Here is a 23765-nt window from a genome sequence, read left to right as displayed (position 1 = left end):
GCGCTGCAGCTTGCGGGGGGGGGGGTCCAGTCCCAACGCCCTACCCAGATTCTTAGGCTCCCCTCTACCTTCTACTCCTCCCAAAAGGCTCCAAGGCACCCAGGGACAGAGAGGGTTCAACCTCAGAGAAAACGCCCAACCCCCTGGAGGGCCACCCTGCCCAGGCCACGCCTGGAGGGAAGCCTTCAGCCTCGCCTGTAACAACACTCTTCACCTCTGCCCTGGCTCTGCCTCTGTGTTTCAGCTCAGAGGGTGCCTTCCGTGAATCCCCAAGCCAGGACAGGTGCTTCCCAGGTCAAAGTCCCTACAGACACATTCCCCAGGGCCTGCCCACTGTGTCTCCACGTCTAGGGTGTAGGCGGCTGGGCACCTGGCACAGGGCAGGTGTTCAGGAATAGCCATTGAATGAATGAGTCCAAGAATGAGGCCTGTGTTAACTCAGCTCAACCCACCAAACCTCCCTGAAGCCTCCTCCCACGTGCCCAAGAGGTGGGAATTACCTCCCCCCCAGGGCGCCGCCCTTTTCCCCCCGCTTTCCTTCCCCACGTCGTTGCCTGGCACCTGCTCCTTCTGCAAAGGCCCTAACTCGCTGGGGGGGGGGGCCACTCACGTTAGTGATCACCCGCAGTTTCTTTATGTAGGAGGCCTCTGTATGCAGGAGCTCCCACAGCGCCTCCTGCTGGTGGCACTGCCTCCGGCTCAGCTTCTGTGGGAAAGGCGGGGACAGCGAGGGTGGGGCACGGTGAGGAACCCTGCGTGTTACCTCCTTCTCCCGGTGGAGACACGGAGGTTCCCCAAGTTCTGGGCCCGCCTCTGACACAGACATCTAAACGGCAATTTCACTTTGCCTCAGTTTCCCCAAAGTGAGTTAATGATGACAACAGCCTGACAGCCTGTCACTGGGTCCTCACAAGGGCCCCATGACATGGGGGGATAATGTCCTCTTTTCCCCAGAAGAGGGAGGAGGAAGGCTCTGAGTGGTGCCCACCTCGTGCCCGTCAATGAGCTCCCGCCAGCTGTCCTCCAGCCACAGGCAGGCATCATCCTCATCCTCTTCCTCGTCCCCCTCCTCCTCCCACGAGTCGTGGTCAAAGCGAAGCCTCCGGGGCAGTCTGGGCAGCCCGAAGAGGCCATAGGCGTGCAGCTTGCCCTCCAGCTGCTCCATCTTGTCCACCTCCTGGAAGGAGACCAGGCTCAGGGGCAGGGGAAAGACCAGCCTGCTGCCCTGCCCCGGGCCCGCGGAACCACATACCCGGCCAAAGGTGCTGGCGCTGGGGCCCGAGCTGAAGAAGCCGCTGAAGCGACTGGCGGCCCGGTTCTTCCAGCTGTCGTTGCCGCCGCTGCTGCCGCTGGGCAGAGAGCAGCTGGAAGGCACGGGGGGCTCCTGCCCAGGGATGCTCGCCTCCCCCAGGAACTCCGACATGTTCTTGCGGCGGCGGCCGGGGGCCTGGCCAGGGAGGGGTGGTCAAGGCCAGCTGCAACCTGGCCCCCACGGCCCCACCCCACGATGCGTTTCTTAGACCTCAGGCCAGCCTGGGAGGTGGGAAGGTCTCTGCAGCCCACCCTGGGAGGCCACTGCTCCCGAAACCTGCACCTGCTGGGTCTGGAAGATCCAGACGCAGAAGCACCTGGACCAGTCCCGGGCCACAGCGCGGAGTAGGTGGGGAGAAACACCCCCCCCATAGCTAGTGGCACAAATCCCCACTCCTCGTGCGACCTCTGCTCTGCTTGTACACACACACACACTCTCCCCTGGGTACTAGCAGACTCTCGAGACAGAGAGGGCCCCTCATTCTCACAGCCAGCCCCCCCTTTTCCAGAAGAGGAGATGAAAGCCCCAAGAAGGAGCAGAGGGGCCCAGCTGACCCCCGAGGCGCCTCCCCACCCGCCTCCTCACCAGGATGTCCAGGCTCTCCCGGCGGCTCGGGGGGTCCGCACGCTCCGGGGGCGGGGGCCCGGCTCCAGCTGGCCGCAGGATTGGCAGACTCAGGGACTTGGAGTCCTTCACTCCCTGCTCCACCTTCCCCTCATCCCCCGGCTTGGCTGGGGCGGGATCGGGGAACAAGGAGAGGTCCTCAACACCCAGGTCCTCTCTCCCCCAATGATCCAAACCGAGGCCTCGCTGTCCTGCCCTCCGCTGAAGCCCCGCCCTGCCAGCACCCGGCACTGGCCACAACCGCCCAGGGATGCACCTGTATGGTAATGAGCCTGCTGGGGCCATTACTGCTGGGAACTGAGCCTGGGAGAGGTGCTCCTCTGCAGGAGGCCCAGCCGCCCTCCCACCCAGCCAGCTGCTCACCTTTGACCCGCAGGTAGTGTCCCCCGAACCTGTAGGCCTCGAAGGTGAGGGACAGGGGTGTGTTGGACTGGTCCAGGTAGATGTCCACTTTGCCCAGAGCAATGCCCTTCCTTTCAAATATGGGCAGCAGCACCTCCCTACCCCAGGACAGGAGCCGTGTCTGCTAGGGGGCAGTCACACAAGCCCCAACCCTATCCACAGCCCCAGCTCCACCGCCCCTTCCCAATGGAACAGGGAGCACCCACAGGGTCACACACAGGTCCACACACACCTGTCCACAGAGGTGTGTCCTGCACACTAGGCCCGGGCACGCCACGCAGGGGCCATGTATGCAGGGTAGGAAGACATACACAGGTGCACAGGCCATCACATGCTTCCTCACACTGGTGTTCACACACACGGCGGGTCTGCCCACTGGTGGGGACACGCTCACAGGCACACACAGGCACACACAGGCATATCTGCAGAACGAACCTGCCCACAGCCCGCTTCCTCACCCAGGCCCAGCACGCCCTACCCCAGTGACTTCTTCTTCATGGCTGGCACAATCTCCGTCTCGATGTCCACATTCAGGTCAAATTTCAGGGTGAAGCACTCCTTGCTTGGGTCCTGAGAGAACAGGGGTCTCAGCTTCTGTGCCCCTTTCCCCGCCCTCCCCACCCAGGGTCCAGAAGGGGAACCCCAGCAGGCGAGTGAACCCCCCAGCCCACCTCTGTCCCAGGGAGGCCACCAGTGTCCCTGCGGCCTGTTGGAGGTGCTCCTGGAGCACCCCCCACCTGGCTGAAGTGGGCAGGGCCGGGCCGCAGGGCAGGGTGGCGAGGGAGGGCCACACCGGGCCCCATCCCTGCCCTGGAGTTCAGCGCAGAGAGGCCCGGCCTCAGGACAAAAAGGAAAGGCCCGGGGGAGGCAGAGGCTGCCAGGGCCCTTCCGCCAGCCCTGGGCTCTTACATCCGTGTGTCTCCTCCGGGCCTTCTTCTTGGAGAGTTTCAGGCCTGCGCTCTTCCGGTCCCTGCAGGGAAGCCAGTGAGGACCGAGGCTGGGAACACAGTGTGTCCTCACCAGGGTGTGATGTGAGTGGGCCCTGGCTGGCTACCCACACACCTCAACCACCCCAGGTGACCAAGAAACTCAGGTGCGTGCAAGCAGGCAAGGCCCAGGAGGGGGCTGTGCGCCCTCTGGTGGCCAACACAGGAACCACACCCAGTGGCACCTAGTCAGGCTTTGCCCTGGAGATTAGCGCAGGCTAGGTGACCTCAGGGACAGGGAGGGGTCTCCAGACAGCCCTTCTGAAGCCTCTGGTCCCTGGATCTCTGGTCTGAGATCCAGCCTTGAGACCCTTCAGGTATCCTCTCTGCCCACCGATCCCCCACCTACCCTTTGCCATCCACAGAGCCTTCCTCCTCCTCCTCCAAGTCCACTGCAGGGCTGGTGCGTGGTGGGCACGACCGGGTAGATACATTCCGGGCCAGGACAGAGCCTTTGGAGTAAAACGGAAGTGGGGTTGTACCAGCTCCCTCCCTGGCTCCCCCCTTAGCCTTCCAACATGGCCATCTGACCCATGGCTTACCCCCAAACTAGCTAGGGCCCTCTGCTTCTGTGAAGAAAGGGGCTCAGTCACCGCTTATCATCTGTTCACCCCCAGACTCAAAACAGACATAAAGGCCTTGAGGTGACACTGCAGGCGATGCCCCACTCTCAATACAAGCCCACCTGTGGCCTCAGTTTACCCTTCTATGAAATAGGGATAAGGAAGCCACCTTCTGGGATTATTGCAGGAAGGGACCAAGGTCCATGGGCCTCCCCTCCCCACCCCGTGACCATACCCACAGTTCCAGGAGGCCCTGCAGAGGGGCTGGGCACTTCTGTGCCTCTGACCAGCTAAGAGAGGAGACAAAGGGCCAGCAGGCACCCCAGCACAGCCGGTTGGCGGCGGGCCCGGGCCAGGTCCCTGGCCAGCAGCAGGGGTTTCTTATTTCCTGCTACAAGTTCCTCTGACCTGCCCACCCCCACCACACCCCCACCGCCTCCGCCTCTGCTCCTGGCTGGAGGATCTGTCCAGAAGTCCCCTGCCCGAGGACAAGAAGAAAGACCTTCTCCACGCTGGCCCCCGGCCAGAGGTGCAGACACAGGTCTCTGCGCAGATGGGGCACCATCCCCAGCCTTTGCTCTAGTTAAAAAGCGTGTAGAACAAAAGGGCCTGAAACGTATTTGTGTTTCGTTTCCAGTTGACTCTTGACCTTCCAATGGCCCCAGCACGGTTCCAACAGTTACCAAGACACTGTGCCCCCAGACAGGGAATTTGGAGCAATCCTGGGAACTCTAAAGCCAGGCTGGGTACTCCCCCGACCTGTGCTCACCTTGGGGGGGCAGGTCGAAGCGAACGTGCCCATCATAGTGCATGGCGCTGTGGAACCTGCTGTCACAGGCTTCACAGAGGTTGAGGGGTCCCCGGCGGTGCAGCTGCTGGCAATCGGCGTGGTGGCATACCTGCGGAGAAGGACGGGCTGTGGCCCAGACCACTGCAGGCCCCGAGTGGGGCTCCTGGCCTCTCAGGGTCCACTCTTCATCCAACCACCCTTTCCCCGGGTGCCTCACGCTCAGTAATTCACTCAACAAACCTGCAAGCACTTACTATGTGATCATTCTGAGGGAGGCAGAGAAAAGCAAAGCCCCGCCCGGTAACACAGACTTCGAGTAAGCAACCACAGGGTGAGTGCTGCCGGGGCCTCTTTCTGGGGCACAGCCAGGAAGAACACCCAAAACTGAAGCTCCGGGCTGCTGTTCGGTTGGGCCAGCCTCCCCACTTGGAGCCTCTGCCCTGCGACCTATCTGGCCACCGATCCCTAAGTCAGGTGGGAAGGGGGCTATGGAGGCGCAGAAACAGGTGCTGGTGTGCAGGTGTCCGAGTGCCTGTGCAGTGTCCATGCAGTTGCTCACTGACACGGCCCAGGTTTACCGTATCACCCTTGCCTGCGCTCTCCCCAGCCACCATGGATGACTTTCCTTTCTCCTCCACGCTCCAACCTCCCACAGCTCATCCTTAACACTCTCCCGGCTAAGCTGCTTCCTACTTTGTTAAGGAAGTAGAAGCCAGCAGAAGGTGATGGTCCATGAGCTCCCACCACATCCACCCACCTGCCCCCGCTGCAGGGGGCTTGGCCCTGCCCCAGCCCCAGGATGGCCTTCCACCAAGATCCACACCCTCTGGCCAAGGTGCGGGGAGGGGCGCGGGGACAGGGCTCACCCTCTCCTACATTCTCAGGCTGCCCCTTCCCACAGGCTCCCTTCCATCCGCATACCCACTGTCCCCCTCCATCTCCCCCTCCCTCTGCAGCTAAACTCCCCACCGAGGGTCTCCACACTCACCACTGCCCTCCTCCCAATTCTGTTTTACATTTCAAACCTACAGAAAGGTGTTAAGACAAGTACAATGGCCTACAATTTTCCCAGCGTCTAAGGGGATGCCTTCCCATATAGGAGCCAACCAGGGTTCACACCTGCATTGGGATGTGTCTGGGTGTTCCTTTAAGAATAAATGTCCTGCCCGGCTGGTGTGGCTCAGTGGATGAGCGTCGACCTCTTGACCCATGTACCAAGAGGTCGCCAGTTCGATTCCTGGTCAGGGCACACGCCCAGGTTGTGGGCCTGATCCCCAGTGTGGGGCACACAGGTGGCCAATCGATGTTCTCTCTCATCGATGTTTCTATCTCTCTGTCCCTCTCCCTTCCTCTCTATAATCAATAAAGAAAAAAAATATTAAGAATATCTTAAAAAAAAAAAAAAAGAATAAATGTCCCTGCCTGGCTGGGTGCTCAGCTCTTTGGAGCGTTGTCACCAAAAGGTTTTGGGTTCGATCCCCAGTTGGGATACATATGGGAGGCAATCAAATGATGTTTATCTCTCACATAGAGGTCTCTCTCTCTCTTCCTCTTCCCATCTATCTAAAAATCAATAAAAAAATATATCGCTGGGGGAGGATTAAAAAAATAAAAATTAAATGCCCCAATACTTTTTTTGGTCTTTCATGACCCTGAGATTTTTTTTTAATCCTCATCCAAGGATATTTTTCTATTTATCTTCAGATAGAACAGGAGGGAGGGAGGGAGAGAGAGAGAAACACCAACATGAGAGGGACACATCGACTGGTTGCCTCCCTCACGACCCCAACCAGAGCTGGCGATGAACCGCAACTGAGGTACATGCCCTTGACCAGAACTGAACCCGAGACTCACCGGTCCGCAGGCCGAAGCTCTGACCGCTGAGCCAAACCCGCCAGGGCGACCCCGAGATTTTTGAAGCATCCAAGCCAGCGGTCTGGCAGGAAACCCCTCCAGGTGGATTTGTCGGGGGGACCGCAGGAGTGGCAGGCTGAGTACTCGGCCAGGGACACGAGAGAGCTGTGTGACCTCAGTGCACCCACAACGCCAGATCGTTCAGAGACCTTTGTAAAGTCCCTTTTCTCTGTGTAATGAATACCTCGTCCACGGGGTGACACTGAGACACCCCATTTCCCAGCAATCACACGCGGGGCTTTAGACTTCATCAAAAACTGCTATTTCTCTCACACTGATGATTCTCTCTAAAATTCAATAAAAACATATCCTCAGGCGAGGATTAAAAACAACTTCCGCCTCCCTGGCCGGTTTGGCTCAGCGGTTAGAGCGTCGGCCCCGGCGGCCCGCGGACCAACGGGTCACGGATTCGATTCCGGTCAAGGGCACATACTTCGTGCTGTGGTTCGTCTCCAGCCCTGGTCGGGGTCGTGCGGGAGGCAGCCAGTCGATGTGTCCCTTTCACATCGACGTTTCTCTCTCTCTCTCTCATCTCTCATCCTCCTTCCTCCCACTCTGTCCGAACAAAAATGGAAAAATGTCCGTGGGGGAGGTTAAAAAATAATAAAAATAAAATATATAAATACATAAAACCTCTGCCTAAACCAACTGTTACTCTGATGACTGAACTGGAGAGTTTCTGACCCCCCGCCACCCAAGACCCTCTCCCATCACATTTTCGCTCCTTTTCCCGTCACACCAAACTCACTCTTCTCGTGTCCCCAGTGACCTTACCCACTCGTCTGTTCCCACAGGACCCAGCGTCTGACATCGGTGGTCTCTTGGACACCGTTTCTTCCTGGTCCCCAGAACCCATGCCCTGCTGGTGCGCTCACCTCTCACCCCACCCACGGACCCCGCTCACCTGGCCTGCATCCCCTTGCCAGTGCTCAGCTCGTCCCAGGGCTAGAAACACCCTCCACGCACTGAGGCCCCAGAGTCTAACCTCCAGCAGCACCTTGCACAGGACGCCTGACCGAACTTCTCCACTCTCCCCGGAACTCCAACGAGCATCTCCGACTTAGCACGTCCGCACGCGGACTCCGGCTTCTCCAGGTAGCTCTGTCCCCTCCACCCACCCTGTGCCTTCTAGCTGTGTGTTAAGGGTTGACTGTGTCCCTCAGAAACACAGGTTCGGCCCTAACTCCCAGGACCTCAGAATGTGCTCTTATTTGGAAACAGGGCTGTGGCAGACGTCAGTTAAGATGAGGTTACAGCAGCGTCTGTGATCACAGAGTATAGACTATGTAGTCATCAGATGACTGGCATCCTAATAAGAAGGGACAGAGATGTGGAGACAAGGGGAAAGAGCACGTGACAAGAGAGGCAGAGACTGGCGACGCACCTGCAGGCCCGTGAGCGCCCGGACCTGCAGGAGCTGCCGCGGGCGGGAAGGGCCCTCCCTGGAGCCTCCAGAGGGGCAGGGCTGGCACACACCTGCACTTGCGACGTCTGGCCTCCAGACCTTGGCAGAGCAAAATTCTGTTGCTCTATAGCCACCCAGTTGGTGTCCACTTGTTACGGCAGCCCTGGGAGACTCATCCGTTAGGACAAAAACCTCAGGGTCACCTTTGATCTTTCGGCTACACCCCCACCAAGTCAGTCGGAACACTTTCCACCTTTGCCCTGGCTGGTTTGGCTCAGCGGTTAGAGCATCGGTCCTTACCGACGGGTCAAGTATTTGATTCCGGGTCAAGTGTTCGATTTCCGGTCAAGTGCATGTACCTGGTTGCAGGTTCAATCCCTAGCCCCTCTGGGGGGGTCATGTGGGAGGCAACCAATCGATATGTCTCTCTCACACTGATGTTTCTCTCTCTAGCTCCCTCCTTTTCGTTCTATTAAATAAATAAATAAATGGAGAAAATATCCTCGGGTGAGGATTAACAAATACAAAATAGAACAAAAATTCTCCACCTTTGACACTGGTAGCTTCAACCCACCCACGTTCTCCAGCCCGGCCCTGCCCCCGGCCCCAGCACACCCCCACCTCTCAGCGGGATTTCAACCATGGCTTCAAAACTGTCGCCCTGGCCCTGGCCAGTTTGGCTCAGCGGTTAGAGCGTCCGCCTGCAGTCCGGAGAGGCCCGGGTTCGGTTCCTGCTGAGGGCATGTACCTCGGTTGCAGTTTGTCCCTGGCCCTGGTTGGTCGTGCGGGTGGCAGCCACTCGATGTGTCCCTTTCACATCGATGTTTCCCTCTCTCTCTCTTCCTCTCTCTCCCTCCCACTCTGTCTGTACAAAAAATGGAAAAATGTCCTCGGATGAGGATTTAAAAAAAAACAAAAAAAAACCTGTCGCCCTGTATCCATCCCCACCCTCCAGTCTGTCTCTGTGAGACCACAGTGGGCCCTATTCAAAGAGGGGGCCCACATAACTACTCAAAACCCTGCAGTGGCTTTCCAGGTCACATGTCGCCCGAGTGTGGGATTTCATGGGCCCCTGTCCTCCCCTTCTGTCCTGGCTCACTCTGACCCTTGACCTTTAGGCACACGCCCACCCCTGAGCCTTGGATCTGCTAGTCCCTGGGCCTGAAATGCCCGGCTCCCTCCCTTCCTGCAGGTCATTAGTCCAAAGTCACCTCTCGAAGGTGTCAGCACCTCCATACTCCCTCTCCACTCTGCCCCCTGCTCCTTGGCACTGCCCACCATCGAACATCGCGTCTCACCCTGATGCCCCAAGCCTTGTCCACCCTGCAAGGACCGCAACTCACTGCCTTCTGCCCAGCCCTAGCCACTCATTACATACTTATGTATTCGTTAGGGCAATGGAGGGTTGCTGAAGAGCTTCTGGCTGGGGAGAAACCGATCGGAAATGTTCCAGAGGGCAGACAGGGTGAGGACGGCCTGGACAACAGGACCCATGCCAAAGGGAGCGGGGAGGAGGTGGCTGAAGAGGTTTGATCTGCACTTACAATGTGGTGGCCTGTGTGCCTGGGGCTGCAGCAAGGGCCCCTCACCCCAGGAAGTAGGGGCTCTGGTTGTCCCTGTTTTGCAGAAGAGGACAGTGAAGCTCAGAGAGGTTAAGTAACTTGTCTAAGGTCACACAGCCTGTGGATCCAGGTTTGAACCCAGCATGTATAGCTCTAGAGCCCAGAGTTTCCCCATTCACGCCATCTCCTGGGTGCCTGAGAATACACAGTGGAGCGAGGGAGGCTGGCCTGGGGTCAGCCCGGGGCCAGGGAGACAAGAAGAAATCAGTAGGAGTCTGATGTTCGCTGTTTTGGTTCTGGTGCCTCTCCACTCCCCCACTGGACACAGAGTGGCAGATGAGGACACTTGCTCCACTCCCATGCTCTTTTCAAGTGGCCTGCAGGGGTGTCCTCAGGCTCGGGGGGTGGGGGGCTGAGGTGCTCCCTTCAACCAAAGCAGCTATTTCTATTTAATCTGAAGAAACTAAAACCCACCATCGTCAGCCTCACCTCTGCCTGCCCCCACCTCAAGGTCCCCAGGGCGTGCTGACAGAGGGTCTGGCTTTGCAGATTCCTGGACCCCCAGCTGCAAGGCACCCGCCCTACTTTAGCCTTCTTCCCAGGAGCCCCAGTCAGCAGCTCTGCAACCCTCCACTCAGAGTCCAGCCAGCCTGGCAGCCAGCCTGGCAGCCCGCCTGGCACGGATGCCCCCTCCGACCCTTTCCAGGCATCTTGAGATTTGCCTGACTGCTTCATTTGCTGGTGCCAGGCTTGGCACTGGGCGGTGGGGCTGCAGACCTACCAGTTACCCAGGCCCTGGCCTCAGAGTGGGCGGAGGTGACCCAGCAGGGACCATGTCCGGTTGTAGGGGTCCTGCGGAGGGTCTCTGGGACCCTTCCAGTCCAAGTCCCTAGTTCTGTGCCACAATTTCATTTTTATACCAATTCAACATATAAATGGCAGATTTTACACAAACACTCTTTATGGCAGGTTCATAATTCACCAAACACGTATCGAGCACCTACTACGTACCCACCCCGTGCAGGCACAGCTGCCTGCGAAGACTCGGGAGACACAACCCCCTCTACTGCTATGACTAATACCAACACTACCATGTGATGGGGCCAGGGCCCCCCCTGCCCCCTCCTCTGCCTCCATCCTCCCTGCAGCCCCCAAACTCAGGGACACCAGGGGCACGTGAGGCAGAAGCCCAGGACCCCCCCTCAATCCAGCAGACCTGGTTGAGGCTGAAGTTCCTGGAATTTCCGGGGAGAACCACAAGCCCCCCTGGAAGGCTGTACCACGCACTGACTGCTCCCCCTTCTCCCACCTCCAGCCCAGACCCAGCTGCTAAGGCGGACCAGCCCCTTCCTCTTCTCAGACCCAGGTGCCTACTGCCCTCCTCCCTGCTGCCCACCATTCCCACCGGCTGAGGGCATGGGGGAGGGCAGCAGGGGTCCAAGGACCAGAGTTCCCAGGACTCAATCCACAGAGGGGCAGGCCCACCGGATGGCCGGCCAGGTCACTCTGCAACTCCAAAGGCAGCGATGGACCAGAACTTTACAGACTCAGAGGGCCCTTGGGAAGCAAAGCCACATCCTGTAAGGATGGCGCACCAGAAGTGGCTTCCCCCCTCACCCGAGGCGAGGGCCAGAGGCAGGAGTAAGAGGGGTGTGGCAGGGCCTGGGCAGAGGAAGGAAGGGGGGAGGGGTGGCCCGGGGCTGGGCCTGGGACCCACAGGTGTGTCCCGAGGCGGCCCAGACACAAAAAAGACCAGGGTGGGCGATCGACCTCCACTTCCTGGCCTCCTGGGTTGGGGGTGGAGACACTTCTTAGGGCCCCAGTCCCCCCTTGTGTGCCCGGATAGGGGGCCGTCCTGCCCAGGAGACCCGCCCCACTGGCGCCCCGGCTCCCCCGCGCGCATACCTGGCCTTCTCGGTCGCAGGCGTGACCCCGGGCCCCGTAGGGCGCAGGGTCCCGGGATGGCACCCCGGGGCTGGGCCTGGAGGCCGCGCGGCGCCCGGAGACGCCGGGGCCCGTCCCCATGGCGGCCGGAGGAAGCGGCGGTTTGCGTCGCCCGCCGGACAAAGCGCGGAGCCCCGCTTCCTGCCATTGTGCGGCCGCCTCGGCGGAGCGCTGGGACCCGGGGGCAGCGGGTGGGGGCGGGGGCGGAACTCCCGCCCCACCCACCGCGTCCCGCCGCCTCGGAGCCGGCCTCCGCCGACCCCAGCCCCCACCCCAGGCCAGGTCCCCAGCTCAGTGTCCCTCTAGGATCTGCTGCTCCCTGGGGAGCTCCCTACACGCTGGCGGCAGAATTGGGGGGACCGGGACAGGGACACTTTCTCCTCCTCCCCGTCCAGCCCGGGGACACCCCTCTGCTCTGACCTCCAACTTCCCCGCCACACATCCGGCGCCCAGAGGTCCTCCTGGGGGTCACCTAGTGGCACCCACAGCCCGCGCCCATGGCAGAGGCGCGGGCGGCCGTGACCACAGGTGGAGACGCGGGAAGGCGAGGCCTGGGCGGAAAGGGCGGAGAGGGTAGTCCTTCGGGAGCCCCAGCGGTGAGGCAGCTCAGGAAAACCCCGCAGCCCCAGCTGGGCGCGCCCACGTGCCCCACAGCCAAGGGGGAGCTCCTCCGGGCCGGGACGAGGCCCACCAGGATGGGGTGTGGTGCTGGGGTCCCCACCGCCGCGTCACCTTGCTTTTGCTCTAGTGCCCAGGAGGTGGGAGCAGGCGCTACTACCTCCACTGTGCGGGGGATAAAGTGACACAAAAGTCCACAGACTGGAATAGAGGCTTCTGACTCTGGGGTTCTGGAATGGCCTCCTGGGGACATTCCTCGGTACCCTGGGGGTGCGGGGAACATGCTGTCACCAGCCCACCCACCCCTTAGCTCCTCCTCAATCTGGTTCCCCTGGAAAGAGGGTGAGGAGGGGGTTGTCTCTGAAGGTGGCTCTGAGGAAGGCGGCAGTTTCTCAGGGGCTGGGAGGTTCCGAGGGCTGGGAGGTTCCGAGGGCTGGGAGGTTCCGAGGGCTGGCTCCACTCCCAAAGCCTAAGTCATTCACTGTCCACGCCACAGGCAAACCTTTCGAAAGCCCGACCGTGGCACACACACACCCTTACAATTCTCCAATGGCTTAGAATAAAAAAATAAAACCCCAGCCCGGCCGGTGTGACTCAGTCGACTGAGCATCACCCCACGGACTCGGAGGCCCCGGTTCCATTCCTGGTCAAGGCTCCGGGTTGCAGCCTGGAAGCCCAGTAGGGGGCGTGCGGGAGGCAGTTAATCGGTGTTTCTATCTCTCCCTTCCTCTCTCTAAAAAAATCAATAAAAACATATACTAAATAAAATCCCAACATGGCCCGGAGAGTCCCACCTGGGGTCCATCACGCTGGCCTCCTTCCTCCCTACAACGCACCCGGCCCAGCACATCTGCGTTCTCTGTCTGGAACACCGTGTGCCCGTGATCTTCCAACGGCTGGCACTGTGCCCCAACCTAAACGTACCTCCCCAAGGGGGCCTTCACCCTCTTCTCAAAATAAATAGCCCCCTGCCCTGGCCGGCTGGGCTCAGCAGTAGAGCATTGGCCCGGGGACTAATGAGTCGCGGGTTCCATTCTGGCCAAGGGCACATACCTCGGTTGCAGTTTGTCCCTGGCCCTGGTCGGGGTTGTGCGGGAGGCAACCAGTTGATGTGTCCCTCTCACATCGATGTTTCTCTCTCTCCCCCTCCCACTCTATCTGAAGATACACAGAAAAATATCCTCGGGTGAGGATTAAAATAAATAGATAAATAGATAGATAGATAGATAGACAGACAGATAGATAGATAAATAAACAGCCCCTTACCCTCCCACTCTCAAATCTCTTAAATTGAATTCTTTCTGCCCTGGCCGGTTTGGTTACCGCTAATGGCACATACCAAAAAAAACAAAAAGCTAAACTGAATTCTTTCCTCCTAAGCATTTACTACCACCTGAAGTTTTTTCAATTCTTTGATCACTTATCACTTTCCCTGCCAGAAGACCCTCTCCAGAGCCAGGGCCTGGCTGGCTGGCCGGCCGTGGTCCTCAACACGTCCAGCCCTGGTGCACAGCCGGTGCTCCGTGCAGACTGGATGACGACTGGACAGATGAAGGCAGAGGAAGGGTCTCCACCACAGCAGGGAAGGCCCCGGCTGGGATGTCCCTTCTGGCTGCCAGTGGTCAACAAAGCCCTCCCCACTGCCTGACCGCACATTCTCTCCTTCCTCCTGGCATCCATGACCTTGGGCCTGCTGACTTGGGCAGGTCAGTTTTCACCTCAAATCCTCGCGGTCTTGCCCAGGCCCCCTGCTACTACCCCACAGGCTGACAGCTGAGCCCTCCGAAGCACAAGGCCTGTGGCAGGAGTTTGGGGCAGCAAATCCGGTCCACTCTTCTCCAAAATCCTAAGGAGGAGATACTGTTACTATCCCCATTTAACAGACAAAGAAACTGAGGCTTGGGAAGGTTAAGTGACTTGCCCCAAAGTCACCAGCTGGTAAGTGGGAAAATGGATTCCCATGCTTTTGACCACTTCACGTGTCTCAGGCACGAGGCGCCATGGGGTGCTTAAAGACCAGCTAAGTGGTGGTTTGGGGCCCACCCCCTTGGGGACAGAGCAGATTCCAAAGCTAGCTTAGGGGAACCCACTGGCCAGGGGTAATCAGATCGGATCAAATGGAAACCACCAGGGCTGGGCCAGGGCAGGTCACTGGAAGTCACCCGAGTGACCAGTCCCTGGCCATCCCTGAGTCATGCTCCTGCTTGGGTCCTCCAGCCAGGGAAGGGGCTACTCCCAGAGGGCCAAGGTCCTGCTGCCCCAGGACCAAGAGTGCAGGGTTAAGGAGCCTACAGGGCTGGGGAGGAAAGGAGGCCCCAACCCTGTACTAGAAGGGGGAGGAGCCTCTGCAGATTGCTGGCTCCACCTCCTCTCTACAAAACAGAGCTGAAATAGTCCATGCCCTGTAGCAGGCCCAAGAGGTTCCAGCCTCTGACTCGCTGGGGAGGGGGACCCGCCCCAGCCCAGCCCCAGCTCCAGGCTCATGAGTCAGGACCGGCTTGTTGAAACTGAGACCCAGAAACCAGATGCTGGAGCCGATGAATAATGGAGTCTCCAAGGCAAGAGCCCCCCTCGCATTCCCCCCTAGCACCACCTCCCCAACCCCAGAAAAAGAGAGGCCTGTGGGCATCCCCACCCCACAATGGTTGGGGCCCCTCCTGGTCTGCACTGGGAGAGGGAGCTCTCTATGTGGGAGAGACCACAGGTCTGGAGCAAGGTCTGGGGCCAGCTCTGTGCTCTGCCCACAGCAGATGAGCCTGGAATCAGAAGTTGGAGCTCCCTGGCTGGAGGGACACCCCTGCCCAAGGGTTTCCCACCTAGGTTAAGCTTCCCTGGGAGCCTACAGGCCCCAGGGCCCCATCTGGCACCTTGGAAATCCAGGGGTGGAGGCTGCATGTGTGGGCAGGTCAGCCAGGGCTGGGCCAGTTCTGCCAGGCGGCTCTCCTCACTCCCAACGGCCCATCCAGCCCCTCCCTTCCCCTAGGCCTGGACCTCACCCTGTCCTTTGGGTTCTGGGGCCCGTGTGGAGGCAGAGCATGCCCTAAGGCCCTGGGCAGATGGCAGAGGTGCAGAGAACCTGTGCACAGGCCAGGCCCACCTCACAGCCCCAAACCAGTGAGGCCCCTTCCTCCCCACAGAGCAGCCTGGCTGGGAGCCAGTGCTAGGGAGAGGCAGCTGCGGTCCCTGAACTTCACCTCCTGCCCCGTCCCTGCACAAATGTGCCCGACCCTAGAGCCCAGGACCCTAGCATCTCCTGGCCCCTTTCTCCAGCACAGAGAGGTCTCCTTGGGAGGGAGTGGAGGGGGGGGATGCATGCCTGGGCTGCAGGAGACCTGAGCCTTGGGCCCACCTAACCCTGCCCTTACCCATCTGTGCCAAGCGGGCACTGGCCAGTTCTCTAGAATTTTCTGTGTAGGAATGGCTGCTGGGTCCTAATGTGTGCCGGACCCTGGCCAAGGGGCAGAGGAATAAAATCCACCTAGAGCCGGGAAGGTTACTGAGGAATCTGCAGGGCCCAGGGACCCCTGGCCTCCATTCCCCAGCCTTTGATCAAGGCTGTCAGGGCCTCTCTGGGATTCATCTGTCCTCTCTCCCTCTCCCCTCTCATCTTCCCCCCACCACCCCTGACTGAGGCGCACTCTCTTGCCCCCTGCTGGCCTCCAGATGACGGCCCCAGGACCAACTCCGGGGCCCAGATGGGGCAGGGCCCATAGAGCCTCCTAACTGCCCTGGCTGGGACATAGATTCCTCATGGCCCCATCCCCAAGCTATATCGGAGCAGATTACCGCTAGAGTCACTGGGGCGGGGGCAGGCACTTGGGCTTATTCCACCCTCAGAGGAGGGCCGGTGGTGTCCATTGATACCCACCTGCGGGCCTGGGACTGTGGGGACTTTCCACTCCGGGTCTATCCACTAATTTAGGGGAAGTTTTGGCACGGGGACCCACTCCCGTCTGGACCCCAGCTTCCCGGTGTGACTCACCTAGGAACATGGGTCTCCTCCCCGTTGTAGCTGGAATTCAGGCCAAGACTGTAAAATTCCCGAGGGGTGGAGGTGGGGGGCCCACAGGGCGAGGGGTACCGGAGCCTCGGGGAGGGCGAGCTCAGAGGATTTGCCTACTTGGGGCGCCGGGCGTAGGAGAATTACGGTAGACTGGCGTGGGCGCTACCACCTGGGCCAGTCGGGATGTACCATCGGCTCACCCAGCTGGGATGGGGGAGTGCTGTGAGCCCTTGAACGCCCGGAGGCCACCCAGCAGCCCAGGGGGTGGCAGGAAACACAGCCGGCGCTTGGGGAGTAATCTAGAGTCCTGCCTGCGGGGAGGGGGGTGGGGAAGCGGTTGTCACTGTCCCGGAGGGGACTGGTACTTTACAGATCTCGGGAAAGTTCAGAGTCCCCAGTCTTTTACTTGGGCTTGAAGATGAGAACTTGCCCGTCCTCTGAGAGCCCCGCGGCAGGAAGCCGCCTTGGCCAGGCAGAGGGACCCAGGGGTCCAGGCAAAGGGACCCAGTAGGCTGAGCCCACCCCGGGAATCGCCCCAAACCAGGCTGGCTTCGTTTCCATTATAAACGGCTGGATTCGGAACTGCGCCTCTGTGGCGCCTGAGAAACTCGTCTGGCTGTCTCTGTGTCCCCTCTTTTTTCCTGGCTCATGCACGGCCTGGCTGCAAGGGGACCATTCCGCCCTTAGGTGGTTCCCAGCTTCCCTCCAGGCTAGGAACTGGGAGTGGGTGATTCAGGGGCGCCGCTGAGGAGGCAGGCCACCTTGCCCCAAGCACACCTTCCCCTCTCCCTGGTGGGTGACCTTGGCCACACGAGGACAGATCTTGGGCCAGAGACTCAGAGAGCCTCCGTCCAGGCCCGCCTGCATTTTCCCAGTCACAGACCCCATCCCTCCGGCCCCTCACCAAGCCCCCAGCCCCTCCTAGCAGGTGCTGTTCTCCCGGGGGCTGGGGGCTGGGGGCTGGGGGCTGGGGGCTGGGGGCTGGGTCCACACCAGGGCCACTTATCTTAACCAGACATGTATTGGGTTCTGTCTCTGCCTCTTGGGCCAGGCCCCACAGGCTTTCACCTGCCCCCCCAATTACTCAGCCAAAGCCCAGGGATTCCACTTGCTTGCTTCTCTGGCCCAGCCCCTTTCTCCAGGTGCAGACTGGACTGCCCTCTGCCTACAACTGATCAGCACCTAAAAGGACCAGTTACCTCCAGAGGACCCCAGAATCTGGCCATTCTCAAGGGTACCCTGATCCCACCTCTTATCCTCGAGACCACTGTGCAGAGTAGGTTACTCCCTGTCCCAGTCTTCGCTACATCCTGCCCATTCCCCCTCCACAGGGAGCTCGGATCCACCCTTTCCTCTGCCCAGCCAGGGTCCTCATCTGGTCCCCCCTCCCCTTGACACACACAAACACCCTCATCCCTGCCACCTCTCAGCCCACTGTCAAGCTGGGAGGGAACTCAAGTCAGCAAATCCAACTTCCACGCTCTCTGCTTGAGCACTTCCAGGCATGGGGTGCTCACTACCTAGACCCCAGAGAGCAGCTTCAGGTGCAGCCCCTGCCTGTGCTGAACCCAAACTGGCCTACCTGCCAGGCCCTTGGAGCCATGTAGGAAACTCACCTCCCTTTCCTTCTTAGAAATGGGAGGCTCTGAGGACAAACAGACCTGGTGTGACTTGTCCTGCTTAGTCATTTCACCTCCCTGCTCCTTAGTGTCCTGTCTCTAATGGAGATGGGGTGGTACCTACTGCAAAGCAGGGTGCAAGGACTAGCTGAGGGCCCTGTGGTGAAGCCCGAAAGCAGGGCCTGGCATACAGTAGGCTGCTGGACCTTTACCTTTGTCCCGGGGTGATGCCCTGAGGGGCCCATCTCCAAGATAAACACTCCAAGCTTTCTGTCCCTTCAAATGTGGTAGCCCAGTGTCCCCAGGGCCAGTGTCAGCCCTCCTCCATGTCTCCTTATGTCCCAACAGACTCTGACCAAAGAGCCCAGCTCAAGGGGCCAGACACTGTCCAGCCGGTGGTTCCCTTGCAGGAGAGCGGGGACACCCCCACATCCTCACTGGCCCTCCGTGAGGGAGGACGTGACACTTCCCCATCTCCCTACAGACTCCCAGAGCTCCTCCTGCCCTTGGAAAGGACACATGTACCATGCGCATGGGCAGGGTTAGCTGGGGTCTGGGATGGAACTCCGATCTTAGGAAGGGAAAGGAAGGTGCCCCTGAAGCCCGGGGGTTTCTCTCTCCCTCTGTGGTGAACACTTGGTCACGGCTGGCATTCTTGAACACTTACAGTGTGCCACAGTGCCAAGCACTACACGTGCAAGCCCTTTTTTTTATCCTCACCCGAGGACATTTTTGCATTTATCTTCAGATAGAGTAGGAAGGAGAAAGGAAGGGAGAGAGGGAGAGAGAGAAAGAGAGAAACATCGATGTGAGAGAGACACATTGAGTGGTTGCCATCCACACGACCGCAACTAGGGCCAGGGACAAACTGCAACCAAGGTACGTGCCCTTAGTAAAAACCGAACCCAGGACTCTCTGGTCCACGGGCCGACGCTCTACGCTGAGCCAAACCAGCCAGGGTGCAAGCCCTCTTTTAATCCTCCTCACAACTCATCTGGACACTGAAAGGTGCAGTGACTTGCCCAGGGTCATGCAGCTGGGAAGGGGTGGGCTTTGACTCTGCAGCTCACAGATGTGAGCTATTCTACGGAGCTTTTTTTTTTTTTTCCTATTTATCGTTAGATAGAGTAGGAGTGAGGGGGAGAGAGAGAGAAACATCTATCAGTTGTCTTCGGTGCCTGCCCCAACTGGGGAAAGAACCACAGCCTGGGTATGTGTCCTGACCAGGAATCGAACCGGCCACCTTTCGGTGCACGGACGAAATTCAACCAACTGAGCCACCCCGTGTGAGCTACAAATCTTGATCTGGGGCTCCAAGGCAGCCAGTCCAGATTCCCCACCTGACATCAGGGAGCTCCCCGTCCAGCTCTGCCTCCCTCCCCCACCCTCCAGGCCCTGCTCCCTCCCGAGCAGCCCCAGCACACCTCCCTGCCCGCTCGGCTCTCCTCCATCTCAATACCTCCTCGTTCTTCAGGATGCCAGCAGCCTCCTTCAGGAAGCCCGCCCTGGTTACCCTGTCCCCAGAGTGAACTCCAGAGGAAGGAGGTAGGGGTGGGGCAGCTGATTCATCAGCTGAAGCCTCAGCACCCAGGAGCGGTTCAAACAAAACCTCAGGGTGGGCCCCGAAGCAGAAGGGTCCAGCCCTGTGGAAAGAGGGCCCTGCCCCAGGGCAGCCTGGAGGCCAGTTTGGCAAAGTGAGTCCTCACTTCCCTCCTCCCCCAGCAGGCCAGGAGGTCAGCTCCAGGAGGGCAGGACTTTTGTTTCCTGGACACCTCCAGGGTCTAGAACTGCGGCCATGGCGGATGCTTCACGCTGATTGGTGAGTGAGGGAATGATGATGTCATCTCCTCCCCAAAGCTAGTCTGCCCTGCTAGCTGTTCCTAGATGGGCTGGAGAGATCAGGAGCAGGCTCTTGACCTCACTCCAGGCTACGCTCTGCCAGTCAAGCTGCGTGAGGGGGCAACTCCTTTCACCCCTCTGAGCCTCAGTCCCCTCCCAGGTCATGTGGGAATGATAACCCGCTTTGCTCCTGAGGTTCTCACAAGAGTTCCGTGAGGGCCTCGCACCCACCAGGCACCTAAACATGCTTGGTCACTGGTGGTTATTACTATCAACAACGATGAGGATATTCTTTGTTCCTCCTGCTCACTAAGTCTGGGTGTCATTTGCCTCCTCTCACCCTCTCCTCCAGCCACCTCACCCCCCTGGCAAGACCTGCCTGTGTAATCATTCCCATGGCAGTTCCCCTTCCACCAGAGGACACCTCCTCCAGGATGTTCTCCCTGACTAGCCCTCCTCCCTCGGATCACTCAGGTCCCTGAAGTGAGTCTGTGCCGTTTGTCCCAAAGTGGGGCCCAGCAGTGACAGGGCTTGGGCTCTCCCCCTGCAAGCTGGGCACCCCTCTGGCTGCGGATGCCAATGTCAGCCCTGCGGACTTCCAGGCGGGCCAGGGCTGGGCTGCAGTTAAGACTGGCCGGCTGCAGAGGTCCCACACTGGCTGGGAGACCAGCTCTCATCCACAGGCCTCACCTCTGCAGTCCAGGCCCTCCGACCCCTGCTCCGGCCTACAGCGGCTTGGAGACCTGCCCCAGGACAGCTGCCCACGCGAGGGCCTGGGACAGTGTGGTCTGGCCCCATTTGCCACCCCTCAGGGTCAGGCAGAGGCCCCAAGGCTGTGCAGGCCCCCGGCAGGTTGGAACAGTGGGGGTAATGAGGCCAGTTTTGCCAGGAGCCCCCATCTGGGGGAGAGGCAACCAGCCAACACCAAAGCCCCAGTGCCAGGCACTATCCGCGCCAGCAGATTGTGTCTGAATCACAGACACCCCCTTGCCTGGTGACTAGGGTAACTGGAAGGCTCCCCTCCTCTCCCCGCCCCCAGAACAGTCCTCCATGTTCCTTCTAACTGTTCCTTCTAACTGTGGCCTTCTGTGCAGAATGTGTACTTGTGTCTGGGGGGGTGGCATTTTTAATTTCCTGCAGCTGGCGGGGCTGAGCTACGCAGTGGTTAGGAACACAGGTTCTGGCATTACACAGATCTGGGCTCTGAGTTCAAATCCCAGCTCTACCACATCCTAGCAGTGTGTCCCTGGGTCAGCCACTACCTCTCTGGAGCCTCAGTATTCCCATTTGTAAATGGGAATAATGATAGGATAGATCTCAGAAGGAAGTGGCACTGAGTCCTCAGAGCCCGAGCCTCACACTAAGTAGTGGCAGCTGTAACTACTGTCACTCAAATGTGTGCCCGGAGGAGCTGAACATGGGTTCAAACCCTGACTTGGTCTCTCTGGAGCTGCAGGGCCACAGCCAAGGCACAGGACCTCTCTGAACCTTGGTATCTTCACTAGGAAAACGTGGCCATGATGTCTTCCCAGCAGAGCTCCCACAAGTGGCACATAAGGCACAGAGAGCACGTGGCACAGAGCGCGCGTGGCACAGAGCGCGCGTGGCAGAGCGCGGCACAGAGAGCGCGTGGCACAGAGCGCGCGTGGCAGAGCGCGGCACAGAGAGCGCGTGGCACAGAGCGCGTGGCAGAGCGCGCGTGGCAGAGCGCGCGGCACAGAGAGCGCGTGGCACAGAGCGCGCGTGGCACAGAGCGCGCGTGGCACAGAGCGCGCGTGGCAGAGCGCGGCACAGAGAGCGCGTGGCACAGCGCGCATGGCACAACGCCCGGCACATCACAGGCAGACGAAAGCTGAGTGATCATTATCCCTTGTTCTGCCTCATTCCCAGCTCCCAAGCCCTGGCTCTCTGGGACAATTCTGTCCCTTCTCTTCATCAGCCCCAGGGCCACAGTCATTGCCCCAAAGTCCCAAAGTGTCCCCGAGTCAGGCGCAGGCCTGAAGTGTGGCCTGGTATCGTAGGAAGGGCGCCAGCTTGCACTGGCACAGAACCTTGGCAAGGCCCTTCCCCCTGCAGAGTCTCAGCTTCTTCATCCGTGACATGGGGGCACAGCTCCTGTCACGGGGGCTGCAAGGACTGCAGTACAGAAAAGGGCTCTGGGGTACCCCTGCTGCCCCTGCTTCTGCAGACATCCCAGCCCCTCTGCCTCTGAAACCAGCCACCCAGCGTCCCTACCCACGCCTGAACCCAGAGGGCACTGTGGCTGAGCCAGCTGCACCCTTGCCAGGGTTCCGTAGAAGTCCGTGCCTGGACAGAGAGGATGGTTAGAGCCGGTCCTCTCGGCTCCCTACCTTGGCCGCCCGCCCCTTATCCATGCAGTCGGGGTTCTGACAGCGCAGTCCTTTCTCCTCCGCCAGGCTCCCTGAGTCTGCAGGGGAGAAGAGCAGAAGGTTATCAGTCGGGTGGGGCCCAGGGAAGGGTGCGCCCCAGGCAGGGGCACCCAGGCTCCCCCAGGGCCCCAGTAGCCTCCCCACCAGAGGATGGGTGGGGCTGTCTCCTCAAACCTCCCTTCAAAGGAGGTCAGTGTCCCTTTCTCTTTTAAATGCCAACTTATCTGCACGGGAATCTGTTTGCGGAGCCCTTTTCTTGTTGCTGTTCCCCAGGGAAATTGTCCAGATTCCACCGGGAGAAACAGCTTTGGAAATAAGCTGCTCCCTTGCTCCCTCCCTCTGTCCCACAAGTCCGGGAGGGGGAGGGGGTGGCTCAGTGACCTTGTGGGGCCCGTCTTCCTGGGGGATCCCTGCAGGGCTGCTGGGGGCAGGGGGCCCCCAAGGGTCCCAGATCTCTTCCTAACCCTGCCCTCCAAATCCCCCTATGGATGGGTGTCCCTCAAAGGCCCAGATGGTCCCCCTTGCCCACTGTCCATCTTTGACCCAGAATTTGGCCCCCTCCAAGCTGCCTTTCTTCGGAAGGCTGGGGTGCAACAGCGGAGGGGGCTGGGAAGGGGCAGAGAGCTGCCCACCCCAGTCAGCAGGCAGAGCGGGGAGAGAGAGGTGCTGCTGACGTGAGCGCCAACATGGGGGCAGAGTTTGGACCCCCGCCGCCCTGTATCCACCTCCCACCTCGGGCAGGCCTCCCCCAGAGGAGGGGGTGCGCCGAGCCCCACCGAGCCCCACCGCGGAGGGAAGGGACAGCCGGTAATCTTCGCTCCCAGCCCCCACCCGGCGCCCCTGCCCCCCTTCCCAGAGCTGGCGCGGAGGCGGCGGGGCCCTGCGGGCCTGCACCTCGGGGCATGGCCGGGCGCCCGCACTCACCCATGGAGGAGGCGCCAGGCGGCGGGACGCGGGCAGGGCCGGGCCGTGGCGGGCCGGCCGGGGGAGCGCAGCGGTGGAGGGGTGGCCGGGGGCGCGGGGAGAGGCCCGAGCGCCGGGCCGTGGACCCTCAGTGGCGGGAGGCGGGGCGGGGTAGGTGGGCGGCGGGAGGAGCTCCCCGCGGCCCCGCCTGCAGGGGGCTGGACTCCGCAACGCGCCCGGCCCCGCCCCCACCCCCCGTGGGGCGCCTGCCGTGAGCGCGGGGCGCTCCCCTCCCCGACCCCCCTTCTGAAATGTCGCGAGCCTGACCCAGGGCGGTCCCTCCGCCCCCCCCCACTCCCTCGGTCCCCCAGCCACCTCAACGGAGGCGAACACCTCTCTTTTGATGTGGTAGGAGACATTTTCTCCAACTCTGGGCAGCGGAATCAAGGCATTTTGGACAACTTGGCCATTTCTCGGTCCAAAGGTACCATCCAAGCGGAAACGCGGGTCAGGGCAGCTCCAGCGCCCTTGTCTCCACCCCCAGGAGAGCCCCCATTTAGAAGTGCTGTCAGGGATGGGGTGGGGGCTCCATAAATGGGAGTGGGCCTGGGGGCTGCTGACTTTTTTTACTGTCACCTCTGTGTTGGTTAGCATTTCAAAAACTTCATGGACGTATGAAATATATACAGAGAAGCGCAGCTGTCAGGAGCGCACAGCTCATAAAATGTATTTTCTCAACGCAGCCAACACCCAGATCAAGAAGCTGGGCATCACCAGCCCTTCTGCACAAGTCCCCTTCCTGGGGGCTGCCAGCCACCCAAGACAGGGACACTGTCCGGGCTTCTAACTGCATCACTCAGTTTTGCCTGGTCTTGTACTTTAAATAAATGG

General features: G+C 60.1%; 1 protein-coding gene and 1 long non-coding RNA gene across 6 annotated transcripts in view; one reads left to right on the top strand and one right to left on the bottom strand.

The window, feature by feature from the left end:
• PLEKHG5 (pleckstrin homology and RhoGEF domain containing G5) overlaps positions 1 to 22942 on the bottom strand; it is a 27799-nt gene extending 4857 nt beyond the window's left edge. For 2 of the 5 annotated variants that reach the window (XM_036257014.1, XM_036257016.1), the window contains exons 1-11: positions 22896 to 22942; positions 21933 to 22009; positions 4657 to 4786; positions 3674 to 3776; positions 3248 to 3308; positions 2817 to 2908; positions 2300 to 2436; positions 1898 to 2043; positions 1253 to 1447; positions 989 to 1177; positions 611 to 706 (exon numbers count right to left, since the gene is read on the bottom strand). In XM_036257014.1, the coding sequence (XP_036112907.1) occupies positions 611 to 706; positions 989 to 1177; positions 1253 to 1447; positions 1898 to 2043; positions 2300 to 2436; positions 2817 to 2908; positions 3248 to 3308; positions 3674 to 3776; positions 4657 to 4786; positions 21933 to 22009; positions 22896 to 22899 (1230 nt within the window). In that variant the 5' untranslated portion in view covers positions 22900 to 22942. Of the gene's footprint in view, positions 1 to 610; positions 707 to 988; positions 1178 to 1252; positions 1448 to 1897; positions 2044 to 2299; positions 2437 to 2816; positions 2909 to 3247; positions 3309 to 3673; positions 3777 to 4656; positions 4787 to 11463; positions 11584 to 21932; positions 22010 to 22895 lie in introns of those variants that run through there. The other 3 variants (XM_036257012.1, XM_036257013.1, XM_036257015.1) reach the window with 2 other exon arrangements.
• Positions 22120 to 23765, top strand: LOC118626958. The gene is made up of 4 exons (XR_004958984.1): positions 22120 to 22160; positions 22519 to 22778; positions 23246 to 23358; positions 23618 to 23765. It is a non-coding gene; the product is annotated as an uncharacterized LOC118626958 (long non-coding RNA).

Source organism: Molossus molossus, unplaced genomic scaffold, assembly GCF_014108415.1.
Source record: "Molossus molossus isolate mMolMol1 unplaced genomic scaffold, mMolMol1.p scaffold_m16_p_12, whole genome shotgun sequence".
Classification (NCBI taxonomy): Eukaryota; Metazoa; Chordata; class Mammalia; order Chiroptera; family Molossidae; genus Molossus; species Molossus molossus.
Note: the sequence above shows the minus strand (reverse complement) of the source record. Positions and strands in the feature narration are given on the sequence as shown.